Source organism: Emys orbicularis, chromosome 1, assembly GCF_028017835.1.
Source record: "Emys orbicularis isolate rEmyOrb1 chromosome 1, rEmyOrb1.hap1, whole genome shotgun sequence".
NCBI lineage: Eukaryota > Metazoa > Chordata > Testudines > Emydidae > Emys > Emys orbicularis.
In genome coordinates this window covers 249,976,697-249,995,712 of record NC_088683.1, presented here as the reverse complement: position 1 = coordinate 249,995,712, position 19,016 = coordinate 249,976,697, and the positions used below count along the sequence as shown (strand labels likewise).

At 42.9% G+C, this 19,016-nt stretch overlaps 1 protein-coding gene across 1 annotated transcript in view; it reads left to right on the top strand.

Moving 5' to 3' along the window:
* TBC1D8 (TBC1 domain family member 8) overlaps positions 1 to 19,016 on the top strand; it is a 90,608-nt gene that overhangs the window by 62,404 nt on the left and 9,188 nt on the right. Inside the window, exons 6-11 of the mRNA XM_065423676.1 lie at positions 5,194 to 5,401; positions 6,999 to 7,193; positions 10,976 to 11,158; positions 12,406 to 12,556; positions 13,518 to 13,732; positions 14,734 to 14,851. Coding sequence (XP_065279748.1) covers positions 5,194 to 5,401; positions 6,999 to 7,193; positions 10,976 to 11,158; positions 12,406 to 12,556; positions 13,518 to 13,732; positions 14,734 to 14,851 — 1,070 coding nt within the window. The remainder of the gene's footprint in view (positions 1 to 5,193; positions 5,402 to 6,998; positions 7,194 to 10,975; positions 11,159 to 12,405; positions 12,557 to 13,517; positions 13,733 to 14,733; positions 14,852 to 19,016) is intronic.

The window sequence follows — 19,016 nt, the reverse complement described above, 5'->3', positions numbered from 1 at the left end:
GCTACCCATAGGCACCGACTCCGTGGGTGCTCCGGGGCTGGAGCACCCACAGGGAAAAATTAGTAGGTGCTCTGCACTCACCGGCAGCCAAGCTCCCCTCACCCCCTGCCCCACCTCCTCCTCTGCCTCCTCCCCTGAGCATGCCGTGCCCCCGCTCCTCCACCTACCTCTCAGCGTTTCCCGCCTGGTCGCCGCTAAACAGCTGTTTGGCTACTCTGGGAGGGCGGGGGGAGGAACGGGAATGTGGCGCACTCAGGGGAGGAGGAGGGGAAGAGGCAGGGCAGGGGCGGGGATTTGGGGAAGGAGTCAGAATAAGGGCAGGGAGGGGGCGGAGTTGGGGCGGGGACTTTGGGGAAGGGGTTGGAATGGGGGCGGGGCAGGGGTGGAGTCGGGGTGGGGCCAGGGGCAGACGGGGGTCGCCTGTGACGCTACCGCAGCACAGCTGCAGTGCTGTAGCTGTGTCGCTGTAATGCCTGTAGTGTAGCCATGGCTTAAAGCAAAACTTGGGTTTAGGTCAGGTGTCACAAACAGGAACTACCTACATCTGGGCTACACTCTTACACTGAGCTACTCCACTCAAACCATGCCAGACTTGCTACGTGTTACAACTTCTTCCCCCACTTGCCCTGAAGATTCCTTCTGAGACCTTGCCTTCACTTACCCCTCTCTAAGCCCCAGAGACCACTGTGTGTATGTCAGACTGCTAACAATCCCCATGGGAAAAAGACACCCCTGTGCACCTCTGCTGACACAACCTACAGAATTAATCATTGACATAAAGCATAATTGATCTCTCTCTGTATACATGCGGCTCTGTTCATATCATAGTGACAACTCTTGCCAATCTGCTCCAACTAATCCTTCCACCATTCAGTACAGTTACACCTAGCTCAGGGAATGCAGCTGGAGTGCATGCAGATAAATGCTGGAACTCAAAGCTGTAGAACACAACACAAACAATGGAGTATTCTCTTTGTCCTTCCTCAGTCTACTTACTGTAGAGTCCTAGATTTTTAAGGCGAGAAGAGACCATTTGATGGTCTAAGCTTGACCTCATGTATAACACAGGCCGGAGAATTCCAGTTACTCCTGTATTGAGCCTAATATATGTGATGGACTAAAGCACCCGACCTTGATTTGAAGAGATGAAGAATCTACCACTTCTCTTGGTAGTTTAACCTTTGCACTCCCCTTTCAGTGGCTCCTGCCAGCTCCAGGGGCTGGGAGTGGAGCAGCAGAGTTAAGATGGTGTTGCAGGGGTGGTCCGTATTACTTAACTTAGTATTTCCTGGTTTCTAGAAGTTTAGTCACTCTCCAGGTTGTGGAAGTGCACAAGACCCACCAGCGGACCTTAACTAACCATTAATGAAGTTTTGGGGTATTTAATTTCCATAGTTTAAAACAAATAATTTTCAGCACCATCATGTACCAGAGCCCAGTTGCACCCCTTCAGTGCCTCTGGCTCCTTGGCAGGGCCGGCTCCAGGCACCAGCCTTTTTTTTTTTTTTTTTTGGCTGCTTGGGGCAGCCAAAACCCTGGAGCCGGCCCTGCTCCTTGGGGACGATTATCCTGGCACAGAATACACTGGCTCCATGGTAATCCCGTCACTGCCCCTGACTCATCTCTCTGCCTGTACAGCAGGGCTGGTTCTCCCTCCTTCGCACAGAGAAGAAGGTGTTGGCACAGGACCCACAAGTGGAGGAGCTGTCGAGAAATTGCAGGGACTAGCATGGAGTCACTGGAGAGAGGGGGCAGTCATTGGGGATTCATGGATGTGGGTGATTTTGGGGGATAGATGAACCTCCCCAGCACGCCGCAATACACAGCTCTGACTCCCTTATTTTCATTCCATTCTTCCCTCTGCTGCTCCAACATCCACCCACATTCTCCTTCTCTGCTTTGACACCCCCTGTGTTCCCTCCAACTGCTCAGACTCTCCCCCCCCCACTGCTCCAATATTCCTTCTATCATGCCAATGGCTCTGACCATCCCCACCCCCAACTGCTCCAAGCCCCCCCCCCCCACATACACTCCTACTGCATTGAGCACCTCCACACGCCAGCTGCACCCTCCCTGTTTCTGGTAAGCTTGGAGGGGCCGCGGGGAGGTGAAGAGGGTATGTACCAGCTGGAGGTAGGGAGATGCTGAGTCCCTCCCCCAAATCTGGGCCGAGTTTATGGGGAAGGGGCTGTATCCATCTGCTTGCATCAGGAGGCTCAGAGAGTCATGAAGCGGACCATTGATCTCAATATGATGAACGCAGCTGAATGAGAACACTCCATGGAGATTAACGTGACCTGAAATAATAGCACTGAGGCATGTGAACTAGAGATAACAGAATAATTGAGTTCTTTGGTTTTGGCGTTTGGTGGGCTCGTCCCTAAATATTGGTCTTTGGGGAAAACATTGCTGAATGCAGGTAGAGAGTAAGGAATGGGCAGAAGACACATTCTCTGAAAACTGCTAGGCGGTAGGGCTTGAACTCACACCGCATAGGAGCGGCTCAGGTTCAGTGACCCCAAGCAGGTCACCCTGAGACACCCAGTTATTGTGAAAAGACTCCTTGCAAATCCTCTGGCTTCAACAGAGCTCTAATCTTGCTGCACATGCACATTTCACCCTTTTAGGCACATCAGTTTGGCACATGCCAATCTGGATTTATAAACTGTACCCTTCAGTACAACTGCCCAAAGAGGCAATGGATGCCAGGCGTTAGGTGGGATAAATCCTGGATGGCTGAGATCAGTGTTAGGAGGATTAGAATAATAGTTTGAGCCCCCGGTGTGCGGAAAATAAGTTAAAACCAGGTGATTTTATAAAATGATTTTTAGGGTGGCTGTAATCTCTGGGGCCCTTTGCTCAAACGACCCCAGGTTTGGACCACTAATCCTCTCTCACCTCCATGAGGCACAGCAAATTTCAAGGGAGTCTGCATCCTCATGTGGATTGTAGAGTACAGTACTTACAATGGTCGTCTTTTAAACAGTAAGCAGCTCTCAGCTGTAAGCACAGCAGAGCTGTCGCTTTACTAGAATTAACTTTAATACAATTCGCAAAGCATGAGAAGTGATAGCAGCAGGAGGGAACTTACCTTCTCAGCACAATAACTGGAGAAAACAACCTTATATAGAACGATCGTGGATGTTATCATTAACGCTCATCTGTGTTGTGCAGAAGTGGAAAATATTTTTGTGCTGAGCTAACAGAGAGGCATATCCTGACCCAGCTTAGTCAAAATAGCAGATTGTTGCATGCGCTTGTCCGAGTTTCTTTTTCTTTTGCTATGGAAATTTAAGTCTCAAGAAAGCGTTTGTCTTGCTTTGTAAAGAATACTTCTCTTCGTTATTTTTAACAGAATAGAGCCTTTTTGTCTGTTTTCCTGGGATAACATTATTACTGAAGATAGTGGGTCAGAAACACTGCTTAAGTCCATTCTGTTGTTTCTATTGTTTATTAGCTTTCTAGTTTCCTTTCCCCTTTTCCAATTTGCTCTCAGCTCTGCCGCCTCACTTCACCGGGCTTCATTTTTTCTACAGTTAAACATTCAATAAAAAGGGAAATTAAGTTATGTATTAAAAGAGACTTTAGCCTTTATTCCTAAGGGTACGTCTACACTTACTTCCTGGTTCGGCGGCAGGCAGTCGATCTTCTGGGATCGATTTATCGCGTCTTGTCTAGACGCGATAAATCGATCCCGGAAGTGCTCGCCGTCGACGCCGGTACTCCAGCTCGGCGAGAGGAGTACGTGGCATCGACGGGGGAGCCTGCCTGCCGCGTCTGGACCCGCGGTAAGTTCGGACTAAGGTACTTCGAATTCAGCTAAGTTATTAACGTAGCTGAATTTGCGTACCTTAGTCCGAAGTGGGGGGTTAGTGTGGACCAGGCCTAAGTAACGCGGAGAGAGGGTTTTTTCGCTTGCTCTTCCTTGGCTTGCCATAGCATGGCAGTGCAGAGCTCCACACTCCATAGGTCAGCTCATGCTTCGCATTCTTTCAGTGGAACAAAGACAAGCCTTGTTTCCCCCTAGGTGAGTTTTGTTGGAGAAACTCATTCACAGCAAAGAGAATAATAGGACTGACTTGTCAAAAATGTAATGCCACAAATAAGTATGGATTATGACTGTTTCCTTGGAAATCCTCAGAATATCAGGGCTGTGGTTCACTGATACTACCACAACATGGTGTAATGAGCAGGGCCTTGTTTATAATGTAATTTATAAAGTATAAATGGCTATGTAGATCCTCATTTAAAATTTTTGCATCACCAGGCAAAAGCTAAATGTTTATTTATGTAGATTCTCTCTCGCCTTCATGGTTTGGGGGTAGGGGAGAAAGGAAATCTTCTAAATTCAGTCTGAATGTATCTGATGCCATTATGCCTGTCTGAGTTTGCAAAATGGCCCCAAAAAAATTGCTCTGAATTTTGAACTGTTCTAATTCATCTCAGTGGCTGTCAGCTCTGAAGTTTAATGATGATGATTTAAATGTCAGCATAGTTAACAATTTCACTGCTGAATGTTTTAGCAGGAGTATCAAGTTAATGTGCTTTTCTATCACTTTTGGGGTGTGTGGAGGCAAGAATCAGGAATGGTGGCAGTGGAGCAGATAATGCTGATAAATATTGAATGAGGAATTAAAGATCTCCACCCACTCAGTAATAATAATCATAATCATGATAAATTAATCCTCTTTGTCCTTGACTAAAAAGGGAGTGAAGGGGGAGAATGTACTGATAGCCCTTGGTTGCCTTCTGGGTGCCCAAAATCAAAACTGCTTCCCTGAATGGCAAGTTCCAGCTGTCATATCCTTTACCCCTTGTCCCCTGCCCTGCACCTCCAGTGCACATTTCCCGTACAAAAGCCTATGGCACACTGAAAACTAAGGGACAGCTTAAATTAATTTGTGTGTGTTCCTTTCTTAACAGGTAGTAATATTGTTTTTAGGTTACTTGTCAAAAGTGAGCAATTGCTAAATTCTTTGTACTTAGAAGTTGCCACCTTTACAGCCTTCCACAGTCACACAAAGACCTGGTTGGCAAGATTGCTGTGTGTAGCAGTTTTACTCTACATTACTTATTCTTAATAATTGTTATTTCTTTTTTAATGTTACTTTTGGAAAGGAAGCTCAGATATTAGGTTTCAAGATTTTTTATTTCTCTCTCTGTCCCCCTCTTTCTTTTTTTTTTTTTTACAAGGGATCTCGAAGCTAGAGCACAGAGTGAGTTCTTTCGGGCCTTTTTCAGACTGCCGGGGAAGGAGAAGCTACATGAAGTTGCAGACTGTTCTCTGTGGACTCCATTTAGTCGCTGTCACACAGCAGGAAGGATGTATACTTCAGACAGCTATATCTGTTTTGCCAGCAAAGAAAGTGGGTGTTGCAATGTTCTCATCCCCCTTAGAGAGGTAGGGTCTGCTGTTTGATTTTAATTTTACACTGTGCCTGTTTTTTGCTGATCCAAACCGCTGCTGTCCATTTACTTAGCTGAAAAACAGTTGTTTTCAATCAGGAGGAGATGTGCATGTGTGGAAGAGAGTTGCACTACGTTTTGTTCTTATCTTCATTAGCAGATTAATTCCTATACAGCAGTTGGGTGAGGCAACGCATTTCTCAAAGTAGTATTGCCGATTAATACAATATATTGTATTGATATTGATCTATCCAAGGAATAATTGCTATTGACAGTAACTGTGGCCCAAATTCTCCCAATTCCCCCCTCAGTAGGCATGGGGGATGAGAACTGGGAAAGTCCCAAGGTAGAGGTATGGAAAGAGGGAGTGCCAGTTTTATTTATTTTATTAACTGTGGTAGCACCCAAAGGTTTCAAGGATTGGGGCCCCATTGGGTGCTGAAAACACATGCAGATAAGATACAATGGCAGCTTTCCCTCCATTTCATGCACAGTCTTCCCCCACCACACAAGGGGATTCCACACACAAGGGACTACTGATTGGCAGTGGATTGTCCTGTGGAGCTGAGGGAAGCAGGGGGCTCTGGAGGCAGTGCTGACACACAGGTCTCCAACACAGACATGATAGTCCGGTCTTTTAAAAAAGACTTGTACGTTTTTATCTAATGGAGATTTTTTTAGACAAAATTAACTTCTTGGGACTCTGATGTAGAATCAATAGAATTTGGTTTCTGCTTTCAGCAAAATTAAGTGGCATTTTCCCCTCACTGCAAAAAGTCTGGCCTTCAAGTATTATGAGCATTTCAATATATTTCATTTAGCCGTCGTCTGGCTCATAGATGGCAAGTAATAACTGCCAGGCACCTATTTTAAATGCACTGGAGTGGGATGCTGTTTTGGTTTTTAAAGATATATATTTTTTTCAATCCCTGTGCCTGCAGTTGTGATCTCTTCATGATGAAGCTCTACTTTCATCTTGAACCAATAACAACAACTTCTGAATGATATCCTGACCCTAGCAGTGACTTGTAGTGACACAGCATCTGAAAACAAGTGGTGTAATGTACATAATTGGAGACAACGGCTTTTTAATTTCATATCTATCAAAAACTGTTATGCTCACAGGGTTAAAAACTTAATTCAATACTGTTGGGAAGAAACGTCATTTTTCCTCAAGAATTTGGTTATGTTGATCCCATTCCAATTGTTGTTTTAAATGTCAGCAAAACCATAGCTGATTTTTAAAAGTTGCATAATGATTTTGAGTGCCCAGTTTGAGACACCTTAATCTGGCCTGAACTTCAGAAGGCAGGTGCTCAGATTTTTGAAAATCAGGCTTCTTTAAGGTATCTTAACTTGAGCACACAAAATCTTTAGACTGAAGGAGGTAAGGTCATCTGTCTAAAGTAAAGAAAATTTAATCAATCTTGATCTTTAGCGTGTATCTGACCATTAGACAATCTGAATAGTCATAATTAATATTGGTGTGCAAAGAAATATATTCCTTTATGTACATTTCAGTGCATGTACAGTATATCAGGGAGTGTATTTGAATGGTGACTAATACATTTTCTGTCATGTTTTTGGAATAGGTGGTTAGTATAGAGAAGATGGAGGACACTAGTCTCCTTCCCAGTCCCATCATTATTAGTATAAAGAGCAAGATGGCCTTTCAGTTCATTGAGCTGAAGGACAGAGAGAGCTTGGTGGAGAACCTGCTTCTGAGACTAAAACAAGTCAACACCAGCAACCCAGTGCACTATAACTGCTTGGAAAAAAAAGAAACGGTACTAAACTTTTGATCTGTTTCTAATTGCATAATGATGATGATACTTAGCCTTTTGTCCTGCATCTCCTAAAATCATAACTGGAGCAGAAAATTGGTCAGAAGCCTGTGATTAAGGACAGGATTAGAATTCAAAATGACGGTGACAAACTGTAGAAATGGTCTGAAATAAATAGGATAAAATTCAATAAGGACAAATGCAAAGTACTGCACTTAGGAAGGAATAATCAATTGCACAAATACAAAATGTAAAATGACTGCTTAGGAAGGAGAACTGCAGAAAAGGATCTGGGGGTTATAGTGGATCACCAACTAAATATGAGTCAACAATGTAATACTGTTGCAAAAAAAGCTAACATCATTCTGGGATGTGTTAACAGGAGTGTTGAAAGCAAGACACAAGAAGAAATTCTTCCACTCTACTCAGTGTTGATAAGGCCTCAACTGGACTATTATGTCCAGTTCTGGGCACCACACTTCGGGCAAGGTGTGGACAAATTGGAAAAAGTCCAGAGGAGAGCAACAAAAATTATTAAAAGTCTAGAAAACATGACCTACGAGAAAAGATTGAAAAAAACTGGGTTTGTTTAAGAGAATGAGGGGGGATATGATAATAGTCTCCTACTACGTAAAAGATTGTTAAGAAAAGGAGGGTAATAAATTGTTTTCCTTCACCACTGAAGACAGGACAAGAAGTAATAGGCTTAAAATGCAGCAACGGGAGATTTAGGTTAGATGTTTGGAAAAACTTTCTAACTATCAGGGTAGTTAAGCACTTGAACAAATTGCCAAGGGAGGTTGTGGAATCTGTGTCATTGGAGGCTTTTAAGAACAGGTTAGACAAACACCTCTTTGGGATGGTCTAGAAATTTAGTTCTGCCTCGATGCAGGGGACTGGACTAGATGATCTGACGAGCTCCCTGACAATCCTATGTTTCTATGATTCTGTGATTTACAATTTACTAGTAACTTCTTATGGATTAATGTAACGATTTTTTCCTACGGTGTTTATAAACTGTAGGCTAATTAACTGTGTGTTTGGTACAGTATCTTTTGAATTAACCTATAGTAAATTCTTTTCTACTGTATTGTATAAACCATCAGGGCATTTTATTCTTTGTGCAGGACCAGAAATGCTCAATATTTAATCAGGAAGCTAAGAAACACTGAGTGACAGATAACTAGTACTTGCTGAAGTGAAGAATTATGTTCTTCTATAAAATTGTCAGACACATAGAAGAACATAAATTGTTGGGCAAAAGTCAACATGGTTTCTGTAAAGGGAAATTGTGTCTTACTAATCTATTAGAGTTCTTTGAAGGGATCAACAAACATGTGGACAAGGGGGATCCAGTGGACATAGTGTACTTAGATTTCCAGAAAGCCTTTGACAAGGTCCCTCACCAAAGGCTCTTACGTAAATTAAGTTGTCATGGGATAAGAGGGAAGATCCTTTCATGGATTGAGAACTGGTTAAAAGACAGGGAACAAAGGGTAGGAATAAATGATAAATTTTCAGAATGGAGAGGAGTAACTAGTGGTGTTCCCCAAGGGTCAGTCCTAGGGACAATCCTATTCAACTTCTTCATAAATGATCTGGAGAAAGGGGTAAAAAGTGAGGTGGCAAAGTTTGCAGACGATACTAAACTGCTCAAGATAGTTAAGACCAAAGCAGACTGTGAAGAACTTCAAAAAGATCTCACAAAACTAAGTGATTGGGCAACAAAATGGCAAATGAAATTTAATGTGGATAAATGTAAACTAATGCACATTGGGAAAAATAACCCCAACTATACATACAATATGATGGGGGCTAATTTAGCTACAACTAATCAGGAAAAAGATCTTGGAGTCATCGTGGATAGTTCTCTGAAGACGTCCACACCGTGTGCAGCGGCAGTCAAAAAAGCAAACAGGATGTTAGGAATCATTAAAAAGGGGATAGAGAATAAGACGGAGACTATCTTATATAAATCCATGGTACGCCCACATCTTGAATACTGCGTACAGATGTGGTCTTCTCATCTCAAAAAAGATATACTGGCATTAGAAAAGGTTCAGAGAAGGGCAACTAAAATGATTAGGGGTTTGGAACGGGTCCCATATGAGGAGAGATTAAAGAGGCTTGGACTTTTCAGCTTGGAAAAGAGGAGACTAAGGGGGGATATGATAGAGGTATATAAAATCATGAGTGATGTGGAAAAAGTGAATAAGGAAAAGTTATGTACTGTTCCCATAATATAAGAACTAGGGGCCACCAAATGAAATTAATGGGCAGCAGATTTAAAACAAATAAAAGGAAGTTCTTCACACAGCGCACAGTCAACTTGTGGAACTCCTTGCCTGACGAGGTTGTGAAGGCTAGGACTATAACAGCGTTTAAAAGAGAACTGGATAAATTCATGGAGGTTAAGTCCACTAATGGCTATTAGCCAGGATGGGTAAGGAATGGTGTCTCTAGCCTCTGTCAGAGGGTGGTGATGGATGGCAGGAGAGAGATCACTTGATCATTACCTGTTAGGTTCACTCCCTCTGGGGCACCTGGCATTGGCCACTGTCGGTAGACAGGATATAGGGCTGGATGGACCTTTGGTCTGACCCAGTACGGCCGTTCTTATGAGAGCATAGCTGCTTATATTTCAAAAGGTTTTCCTGGGACACTCTTGGGAAAAAAGTTGGGACTCTAGGAATCTCAAGGGGAAGTGCAGGGTAGAGCATGGCACTTTGATATCCTTGAGAATTACAGGCAGTTTCAGTCTGGGTGTCAGTTCTCATGGCCTTAAAGATTTGGGATTCAGCTAAGCTGCCAGGAACCCAGCATTTTTCAGGAAGAGGCATTTTCACCCCTCCCTTCATGTCTTTAGGAGGCATCTCCCACACTCTGTCTCCCCACTGAGGAATAAGATTGTGGAGAACTTCCCTCCCCTCACATCAGGGGGCTTTCAGGCTTCTCCTGGGTCACTTTCCTGTGTTATTCCTCCCCATCCCAATCTCCTGGGTGGCCCCTTTTGTGCTCCTTGCACATTTTCTATTTCATACATGAAAAATCAATCTTTTCCTTAAACGAATGCTCACTCTGTTCAAAAATCAGCCGTCCTGCCCCACTCCCCTCAATCAATTAAGTAACTGTTTCTGTTACTCCAAAAATTCACTAATTATTTGATGTAAAAACTGACCTGCCACAGGCTGAATCCTGGGCTGCTGCCTGGTTACTTCCTAAGGCCTCACCATAGCTAACTTTCCTCTACCTGCACGATAATCCCACTTGGTACTCAGCCCCGGGAGACGCGGGATGATCTGTATGTCTCTGTCCTGGAGCTCTGGCTCCCAAGCTAGGGCGTTGGGGTAGCTTATCAAAACCTGGGAGTGTCCCCGCTAAATCCAGACGATGGAGTAGCACAGTTGTAAAGGCTACTAGCTAACTTGTCTATAAAAAAAGAATTGAAAAACACTTCCTGTTCCTTCCTAAAAAATATGAGGGAAGGTAGCAATGGAATCCTGATCTAGAGGTGCTCAGCACCTACAGCTCCCATTGACTTTACGTAGTGATTGCAAGTTCTCAGCAAAACTACTAATTAGGCCATTATTAATTAGGTGCCTAACTGTGGATTTTGGTACTTAATTTTAGGTCAAAATTTTCAAATTTGGGGAAAAGTTAAGACTATAACAAAGTTACCTGCTTCACTAGTTTGTGTTGGCTCTTGTTGTCTCAAACATTATACCTACAGTACAGTTTTTTAAACCCTTTCCAAAAATTCTTTTTCTTTAATTCTGTGTTGCAAGAACTCTCTCGTGTTTCATTCGACATGTGTGTTCAGTGACTGTGAGTCCCGGGATTTGGGAATGGTGGCTTCCCAAAGCGAAGACAAGAGTGAAGGTGAAAAGGAGAGCAATCACTTGTTAAATGCAGAGGCACTACGATCAGTCTTTCACCAGTCCGGAGCTGAAGGGAGTGACTTCAGGATGGTATGTACAGCTAGGGTGCAATTGTAGAGTAACTTTTTAAAATAAGTCTTAAAAATAACTATGGTAACTCATTTGGCCAAACCCTCTCTTTTAATAAAGTGAACTATATATTGGCAGGAAAGTGTAAGTGTGGTTGTGTGTGTTTTGAGTTTAAACTGTAGTAAGCTTCTTTGTTTGTTCATTTGTACTCCTTTGCCTACCTGGCTCTTTTCTCATTCCATCCCCAAAATATTTATTTACCATCCCTCCCACAATAAGTAAAAACTGGTGTCTCTTTACAGTACTCCTTTTCACATGATGTCACAACCACAAATGTGTGAATTTTTAAAAATGGTATTTTGATAGAGAGGTGGCGTTGGATCCTGTCTGCATAGTTGCAACACTTATACTTTATCAGGCTTTCTTATTACCACTGCCTCTCAACAGTGCTGTCTTACAAGAGTTATAATGAACTAGTGGATCGAGCAAAGAGCTCATGGTAGCAGTGTAGCTTTCCCTTTAAAAAGCAAAACAAAACTAGCTTTATGGGCCTGTGGAGCCCACGGTTGTCTCTCCTCCCTCAGACTCCCAATTGATTTGGGAAGCCTGGTATTGTCAGTGCTACTATCATTTAAAATAAGTTGTTTGCCCTTTTACTTGTGATCTTTAGGATAATCACGGTTATTCACAGTCACAAGAACTAATCTTTCGGGTCTGTGAGAACCATGGCTGGAGATTTCTTGAAGGCTTTTTGGGAAGCCTTCTGTCCACTTCATGAGTGTGGGAAGGGGGCCCTGCTGCCCAGGCTCCCCCGATGAATGTCGAGCTGCTGTAAGCTCCTTTTGAGAAGTAATTGTGACCTCTGGCAGCTTAGTAGTGAGAGAAAGTATGGCCAAAGCACAACACTAGCACCTTCTCTCCCCAGCTGCAGAGTGGAGCTGCTTCAGCCTAAAGGGTGTGAGAGGGGAAAAAAGGACCAGTGCATCCCCTGGTACACTAACTCGCAGGCAGTCCCTATGGAGCTGGGACTCTCATTGTCTTGCCTAGTGTTGCTCTTCCCTGGTGCAGTGGGACTGCATAGGTTCCTCCCCAAGGGCAGAATGGGGCAGGATTTGCCCCTTAAAGTAGATCTCCCGTGTCTATTACCACATTTTCTGGTCCAAAAGAAATCCTTATGAAAGAGGAAAATCGAGGGTATTTAATATTTTTTTGTATATTAGACCTTAAAAGCATACTGCTTGTTTTAAAACTTATCCTCTGGTTTCCAGTCCAGGGAACAAATAAAAGAAAGACTGTGGAATGACCATTTTGCAGAATATGGCAGAACTGTGTGCATGTTTCGCACAGAGAAGATTAGAAAACTTGTTGCAATGGGAATCCCAGAATCTTTACGAGGCAAGCTCTGGCTCCTCTTTTCAGGTGAGAACTCTATAATACATCTTGGATATAGCCAGGATCCAGGGCTGAACGCAGCTACAGATGCAGTTAGGCAAGAAAGCTCCAAAAGATTGTTCTTCAGCAAAGGAAAACTGTGTCCAAGCTAGATATTTTTGCATGTAATCCCATCACATTCTCTAGTGGGAAGGAAGGAAGGAAGGAGAGGTGCTCAGATACTGTGGGGGATAGTATCCGTATAAATACCTAGGTAGAACAATAAGAGATTTTTATTTTGTGTCTCATAACTGGTCAGTGGTGCGCAGAAAAAATAGCAATTTTGTCAATGTAATTAGCATAAAAATGCCATCACGTGTTTATGAAATAATGTTCTTCTTGAGGCAACAATTAGACTGTAATATAAGTATTGATTTAACCTTAGCTAAACCTAACTATTTTGAAGTTATGGCATCTTTAGGTCTGCAGTGCTGCTGCTTCCCTTAAAAAATTGGCAGGAATCTATAGCTGGAAAAGACTTACCAAGTACTTTCATTCATTGCCCTGTCTGAGCAGGATTGTTCCCTACAATGTGATCTCCAATTTATTGGGTCCAGTTTCAGACACATTTGCAAGGATTAAATCCTTTTCTTTGTGGAGTTTTTTCTTTTTGGACATTACATTCAATACTGAATACATTTATCCCAGCAATGCTTTTAGCAGGGGATGTTTCACAGTACACAGTCAGTACCAAGCTGGCTTTTCTTCTACTGTGTGATTTAGGCTTTAATAATAGCTGTTTCATGTTCTGTGCAAACATTGCACCTTAGAAAATCACTGCTAGTATTTTAACTCCTTTTTAGGTTCGGGGGTTCACTAAATGCAAGTAATGTCTAATTTCATAGACCTTGGGGAAAAAAACCTCTTCACGTTTTTTCTTTTGACAAATAATTCACGTAATGACATTATACCTGAAATCCTCATGTTTTCCTCTTACTGCTGCCTTCAGATGCTGTGACTGATCTTGCCTCCCATCCTGGTTACTACGGAAATTTAGTGGAGGCGTCAATGGGCAAGTGTTGCATGGCAACGGAGGAGATTGAACGGGACCTGCATCGCTCATTGCCTGAGCACCCAGCCTTCCAGAATGAAACTGGGATAGCAGCCTTGAGGAGAGTTCTGACAGCTTATGCACATAGGAACCCCAAAATAGGATACTGCCAGGTGAAGAATTATTAGCATGTAGAAAAGTATGTTAATGCGCTCGCTCTCTCTGGAGCAATTCTCTGCTTACTCAGTTTTGTTATCCCCTCAATGGGTTTTGCAATGACTCTGTTATAAATAACGTGCTTTGATTTGTTGCATATGTAATGAAAGAATAATTTAAATGTTGTGTAGTTTTACTCTGAAAAATGAGGATGTAAAAATGGCCCTTTCTGACTCAGACTTGTTCCCTGTGTATGTTCAGAATTTTCATTGAGAGTCAAAAATAAATTCCCACTACTCTTGTTAGTGCTGAGTGCAAGTTATCTCATGCAGCGCTCAGCGAGTGAGCAAAGTAAACTGGCCTACGAAGATGAGCTTCACATAGGGGACCTGTGCAGGGATTTGGTGAGCTGAAATCCTCCTCTTCCCGGGCTGGTGGCAAGTACATAGCACCCATGCAGTGTAATTACAACCTATTGGCTCTAATAATGTCTCCACCTCCCCTCCAGCCTCCTGAGTTCTGACCAGGGGAGTAGTGTAGTTCTAGACCCATGAGCCAGCTCCCTTATCTTCCATGCAGACACCTCTACAGAGGCAGAAAACCCATGTTATGACACAGTTGGATGCCCATTTTGCGTCTTGACAGATATAATGCTGTGTTTTCATGTGGGGCAACATGAACCAACTATGCAAGAGTGGCATGTATGAACTTGCAAATCGCCCTATGGCTTAAAGTCTTAGCTGGGTTGCAATAATAGAATCAGTCTCTCTCTCTTCCCCCCCTCTCCCCCTGCCAAAAAAAATAAATGGATATCTCCGCAGTAAGAGCAGTGTTTTGTGGTAAGCTGTCAGACGGTGGGAGCCCTGGGGGTGAAAGGCATTTCTCCTGCCAATTAATTGATGTTTTATCTGAAAAGTTTTATTGTTGTTTTTTAAAGCAGCCCTGCTCTAGGAGCTTTTGGTGAAAGGGGGGGTTCTGCAACTAATAAATCCCATTTTCTTCTTTGACCTCATAACAGTCTATGAATATATTGACCTCTGTGTTGTTGTTGTATGCCAAAGAGGAGGAAGCTTTTTGGCTGCTGGTTGCTGTGTGTGAGAGGATGCTGCCAGATTACTTTAATCACCGAGTGATAGGTAAGCTTGTCTCTCTCCCACTCTTTCATTGAAATATTACACTGGGAATGAGGGAGTGAAATACTGCAAGGCACCAGGATGAAAAAGAACTTGCAATTCTGATTTTGTTTACAGCTGTGCAGAATACCATCTGTGAATTGGTATGTGAGAGCACCATTTATATTTGTGTAATTGCTGTTTGCTCATTACAGATGTCACTGAGTCTATCTGAAATATTTGAAAATTAATCATTTTCTTTTGCTGATCAGGGAGATGCTCCATTTATACCTCAAGTGTTAAACCGTGCACATGTTTAATTAAAAACAGGCTAGCTACTTGCTAATCTTTGTTCCTGTAAAGTATTGAGTGTTATTGGGATGTCTCCCCCAGCTGTATGGATGGCATATGTAAGGATATGTTGTTGTAGCTATTTCTTATCTGACATGCTTGTGATCTCAGGATGCTGGAGGAAGATAGGATTGTATCTAAAATTACCCTGGAGAAAGAGCTGATCTCAGCCCTGTGTTTCTCAGGCTTCAGAGTATACAGCTGTGGGAGATACAACTTCCACCCTTTCTGCATCTTATGCTCTACAGTATGCCATGCAGGGTGTGTCTACTTGTTCTGCAGTATAGGTACCTTTAAGACACAGAAGGCCAAACTTTCAGAAATGTGCATTTAAGTTACTTGTGTGAAAAGGTGTAACTACATGCACAGTGCTTGGCTGCAGATGCAATGACCCGTTTTATACACTAATCTTAGGCATGTACTATAAATATAATATATATTCCATTATTTGCACTCGCTTGTCCTTCCCTAACTGTTTTTAAATGGAAGATTTTTGCTTTATGTTGAGTTTTATTCATTTTTCTGTCTTTACTGCTAGCCTTAGTGCTTAGCTATACCATCTGCCATTGTATCCCCTGGTCACTGAATAGGGATAAGTGCAGGCAGTTAGTTGAAGTTAGAGGAGTATTGCTCTAGGGTCAGCTAGTAAAAAGGTTAATGGTGTGGTAGTTGATACTACCTACACAGTGGCAATGTGTTTCATTCTCAGCTGGTGATTAGGCACCGTTGTGTCCCATCAGTCAGAACCTGCTCCTCAACTGCGAACATGGCTTTCATTACCATTTTGAATCTGATGACTTGCAGGTCTGCCTCTCAACTCTAGATTTGCCTCCTTCCATCCAAACTCAAATCTCAGCCTGTCTTTCTGATATCTCCTTGTGGTATCTCCATCAACTAAGGGCTTGTCTTCACTGCAGAGTTAACTTGGGCTTTTACTCAGACGTTTTCCCTAACTTGATTCCTGTCCACGCAAAACTCTGTTACCTAAGCAGAGTGATGCTTTACACCCAAGCTAGCTGGGCCATCCTGGGCTCTAGGCTAAAACTCCAGCGGCTGCTTACACTCAGGCTGATTTCCTGCCCACTTTGTGCTGTGGACGTAGGCTAAACCACTTGAATGCTTATATTGCTCCAGTGCCTTCACACAGTTCTTCCTGTGTGCCCAGGACAGACAAGTTCTCCCACAATTCACTGGGAAAGAATTATAGCTCATTTTACTGCAGCACTAAGAATGCAGTGACATATTCTTAGAAGTCCTAGTGTCTCACCCTAGTGAGAGCTGCACCAGTGTGGGTACAGCTGAGTGGACACCCTTGAGGGGTATGGGTTTGCAGTGTGGCTGGTCACACCTGAGCTAGGAGTTTTCTAAAATATATTAGGAATAAAAAGAATTCAGAAAATGGTATTAGTCCATTACTAGATGGAAATGGTAGAATTATCAGTAATGATGCAGAAAACACAGAAATGTTCAATAAATATTTTTGTTCTATATTTGGGGGGAAACAGATGATATGGTCCCATCATATGGTGATAATACTCTTTCCATTTCACTAGCATCTCTGAAGGATGTTAAACAGAAGCTACTAAAGTTAGACATTTTAAAATCAGCAAGTCCAGTTAACTTGCATCCAATAGTTTTAAAAGAGCAGGGTGAAGAGCTCGCTGGACCATTAATGTTGATTTTCAACAGGGACTGGCTCTTGGCCCTACTCTAAAGATGTAAATTTAACATCTTTATCAATGACGTGGAAGGAAACATAAAGTCATCACTGATAAGGTTTGCAGATTACACAAAAATTGGGTAGTGGCAAGTAGTGAAGAGACAGATGGCTGATACAGAGCAATCTGGATCACTTGGTAAACTGGACACAAGCAAACAATATGCACTTTAATATAGCTAAATGTATATATCTTGGAACAAAGAATGTAGGCCATATTTATAGGATGGGAGACTCTATCCTGGACGTAGTGACTCTGAAAAAGATTTGGGGGTTGTGGTGGGTAATCAACTCCTAATGTGACACTGTGGCCAAAAGAGCTAACACAATTCTGCGATGCATAAAGAGGGGAATCTCAAGCAGGAGTAGACAAGTTATTTTACCTTAGTATTTGGCACTGATGTGACCGCCACAATATTGTGTCTAGTTCAGTGCCCACAATTCAGGAAGGATGTTTATAAATTGGAGACGGTTCAGTGAAGAGCCACAAGAATGATTAAAGGATTAGAAAATGTGCCTTGTAACAATAGACTCAAAGAGCTCCATCTATTTAGCTTAACAAAGAGAACGTTAAGGGGTGACTTGATTACAGTCTGTACGTATCTACATGGGGAACAAATATTTAATAATGGGCTTGTCAGTCCAGCAGAGAAAGGTATAACGTGATCCAATGGCTGCAAGTTGAAGCTAGACAAATTCAGACTGGAAATAAGGTGTAAATTTTTAACAGTGAAAGTAATTAACCATTGGAACAATTTACCAAGGGTCACAAAGGATTCTCCACCAATGACAATTTTTAAATCAAGATTGGATGTTTTTTTCCTAAAAGCTCTGCTCTAGGAATTAGTGTGCAAAGTTCTATGGCCTGTGATAGGCAGGAGGTCAGACTAGATGATCACAATGGTCCCTTCTGGCCTTGGAATCTATTAAAAACCTGAGTGCTCAGACCTAGGTGCCAATAGCCCAAGTTCTCTCTGCATTGAAGACGTGCCCTAGCCCTTAACATGACCAAAGGGGAATTCCTGATCTTCCTCCGCCCTCCCTCTCCCCCCCCCCCCCCAAATAGTCAGACCACAATGTTATTCTTCCTGTTGCTCAATTTTGTAATCTTGGCTTCATCTTTCACTTGGCCCTCTCTTCTGACTGTCATATCCAGGCCTTGACTAAATGTTATTGCTTCTTCCTGTACAACATTTCCAAGATCTAAACTTGCCACTCTGCCAAAATTCTTGTCCAAGCTTTGATCATCTTGCTCCATAAATTCTGTAATCTCTTTCTCTCTGACCTTGACACCCCCTCTTTGGCATGTGACAGTAACACGTCCAGTCAAAATCCAGCTGCTAAAATCGTTGCACTGACTGTGCCACACACAGCCCTTAACTCCCTCCTCTAGCTCTCCCTCCCTGACTGCACCAGAGACACTTCTTGCACTTACTTTCAGAAATTAGCCTTGCCATGTGTACCTGACTTTTTATCTTTATTGTGAGGGCCTCTCCCTCTTACTCTCCTCCACTGATGGCAGCCTTCATTACCTGAGTCTGCTACAAGCACTTTTCTTCATGCTACCCTTTTCAAGTGGGAAAAGCCTCTGAGCCATAGCCACTTCCTCCTCCAAGTACTTCCTCCAAACTCACCTTTTCTGTGTTGCTTACAGCCAACTGTAACCCCAATAATGGCTAGGCAGGTGGCAAGCTGTGAACACTGCTCCTGGTTGATTGAGAATTGTGTGTATCCCGTTATTTTTTTGTTACCTTGTCTCCCCCATCTCCCACCATGACCTGTTGGTCTTCTCTACTTGTTATGTCTTGTCTGTGGCTTTCATCTTCTGTTTGTACCGTGCTTTAGCACAGTGAGGACCTGGGTTCAGTTACTGGCTCTGCCACAGCCTTCCTGTATGATCTTGGGCAAGTCACTTTGCCCCTCTTTATCTCAGTTTCCCATCTGTAAAATGGGGATAATAGCACTTCCCTCCCTCATGGGGTGTTGTATGGGTAAATACATTAAAGGTGCTCAGATACTCCTGTTATGGGGGCCATAAAAGTACCTTAAATAGACCTGGTGGGCCACTGCCACAATTTAAACATTACTAATAACCTGGCCTTTTGTAAAATGTACAGCACT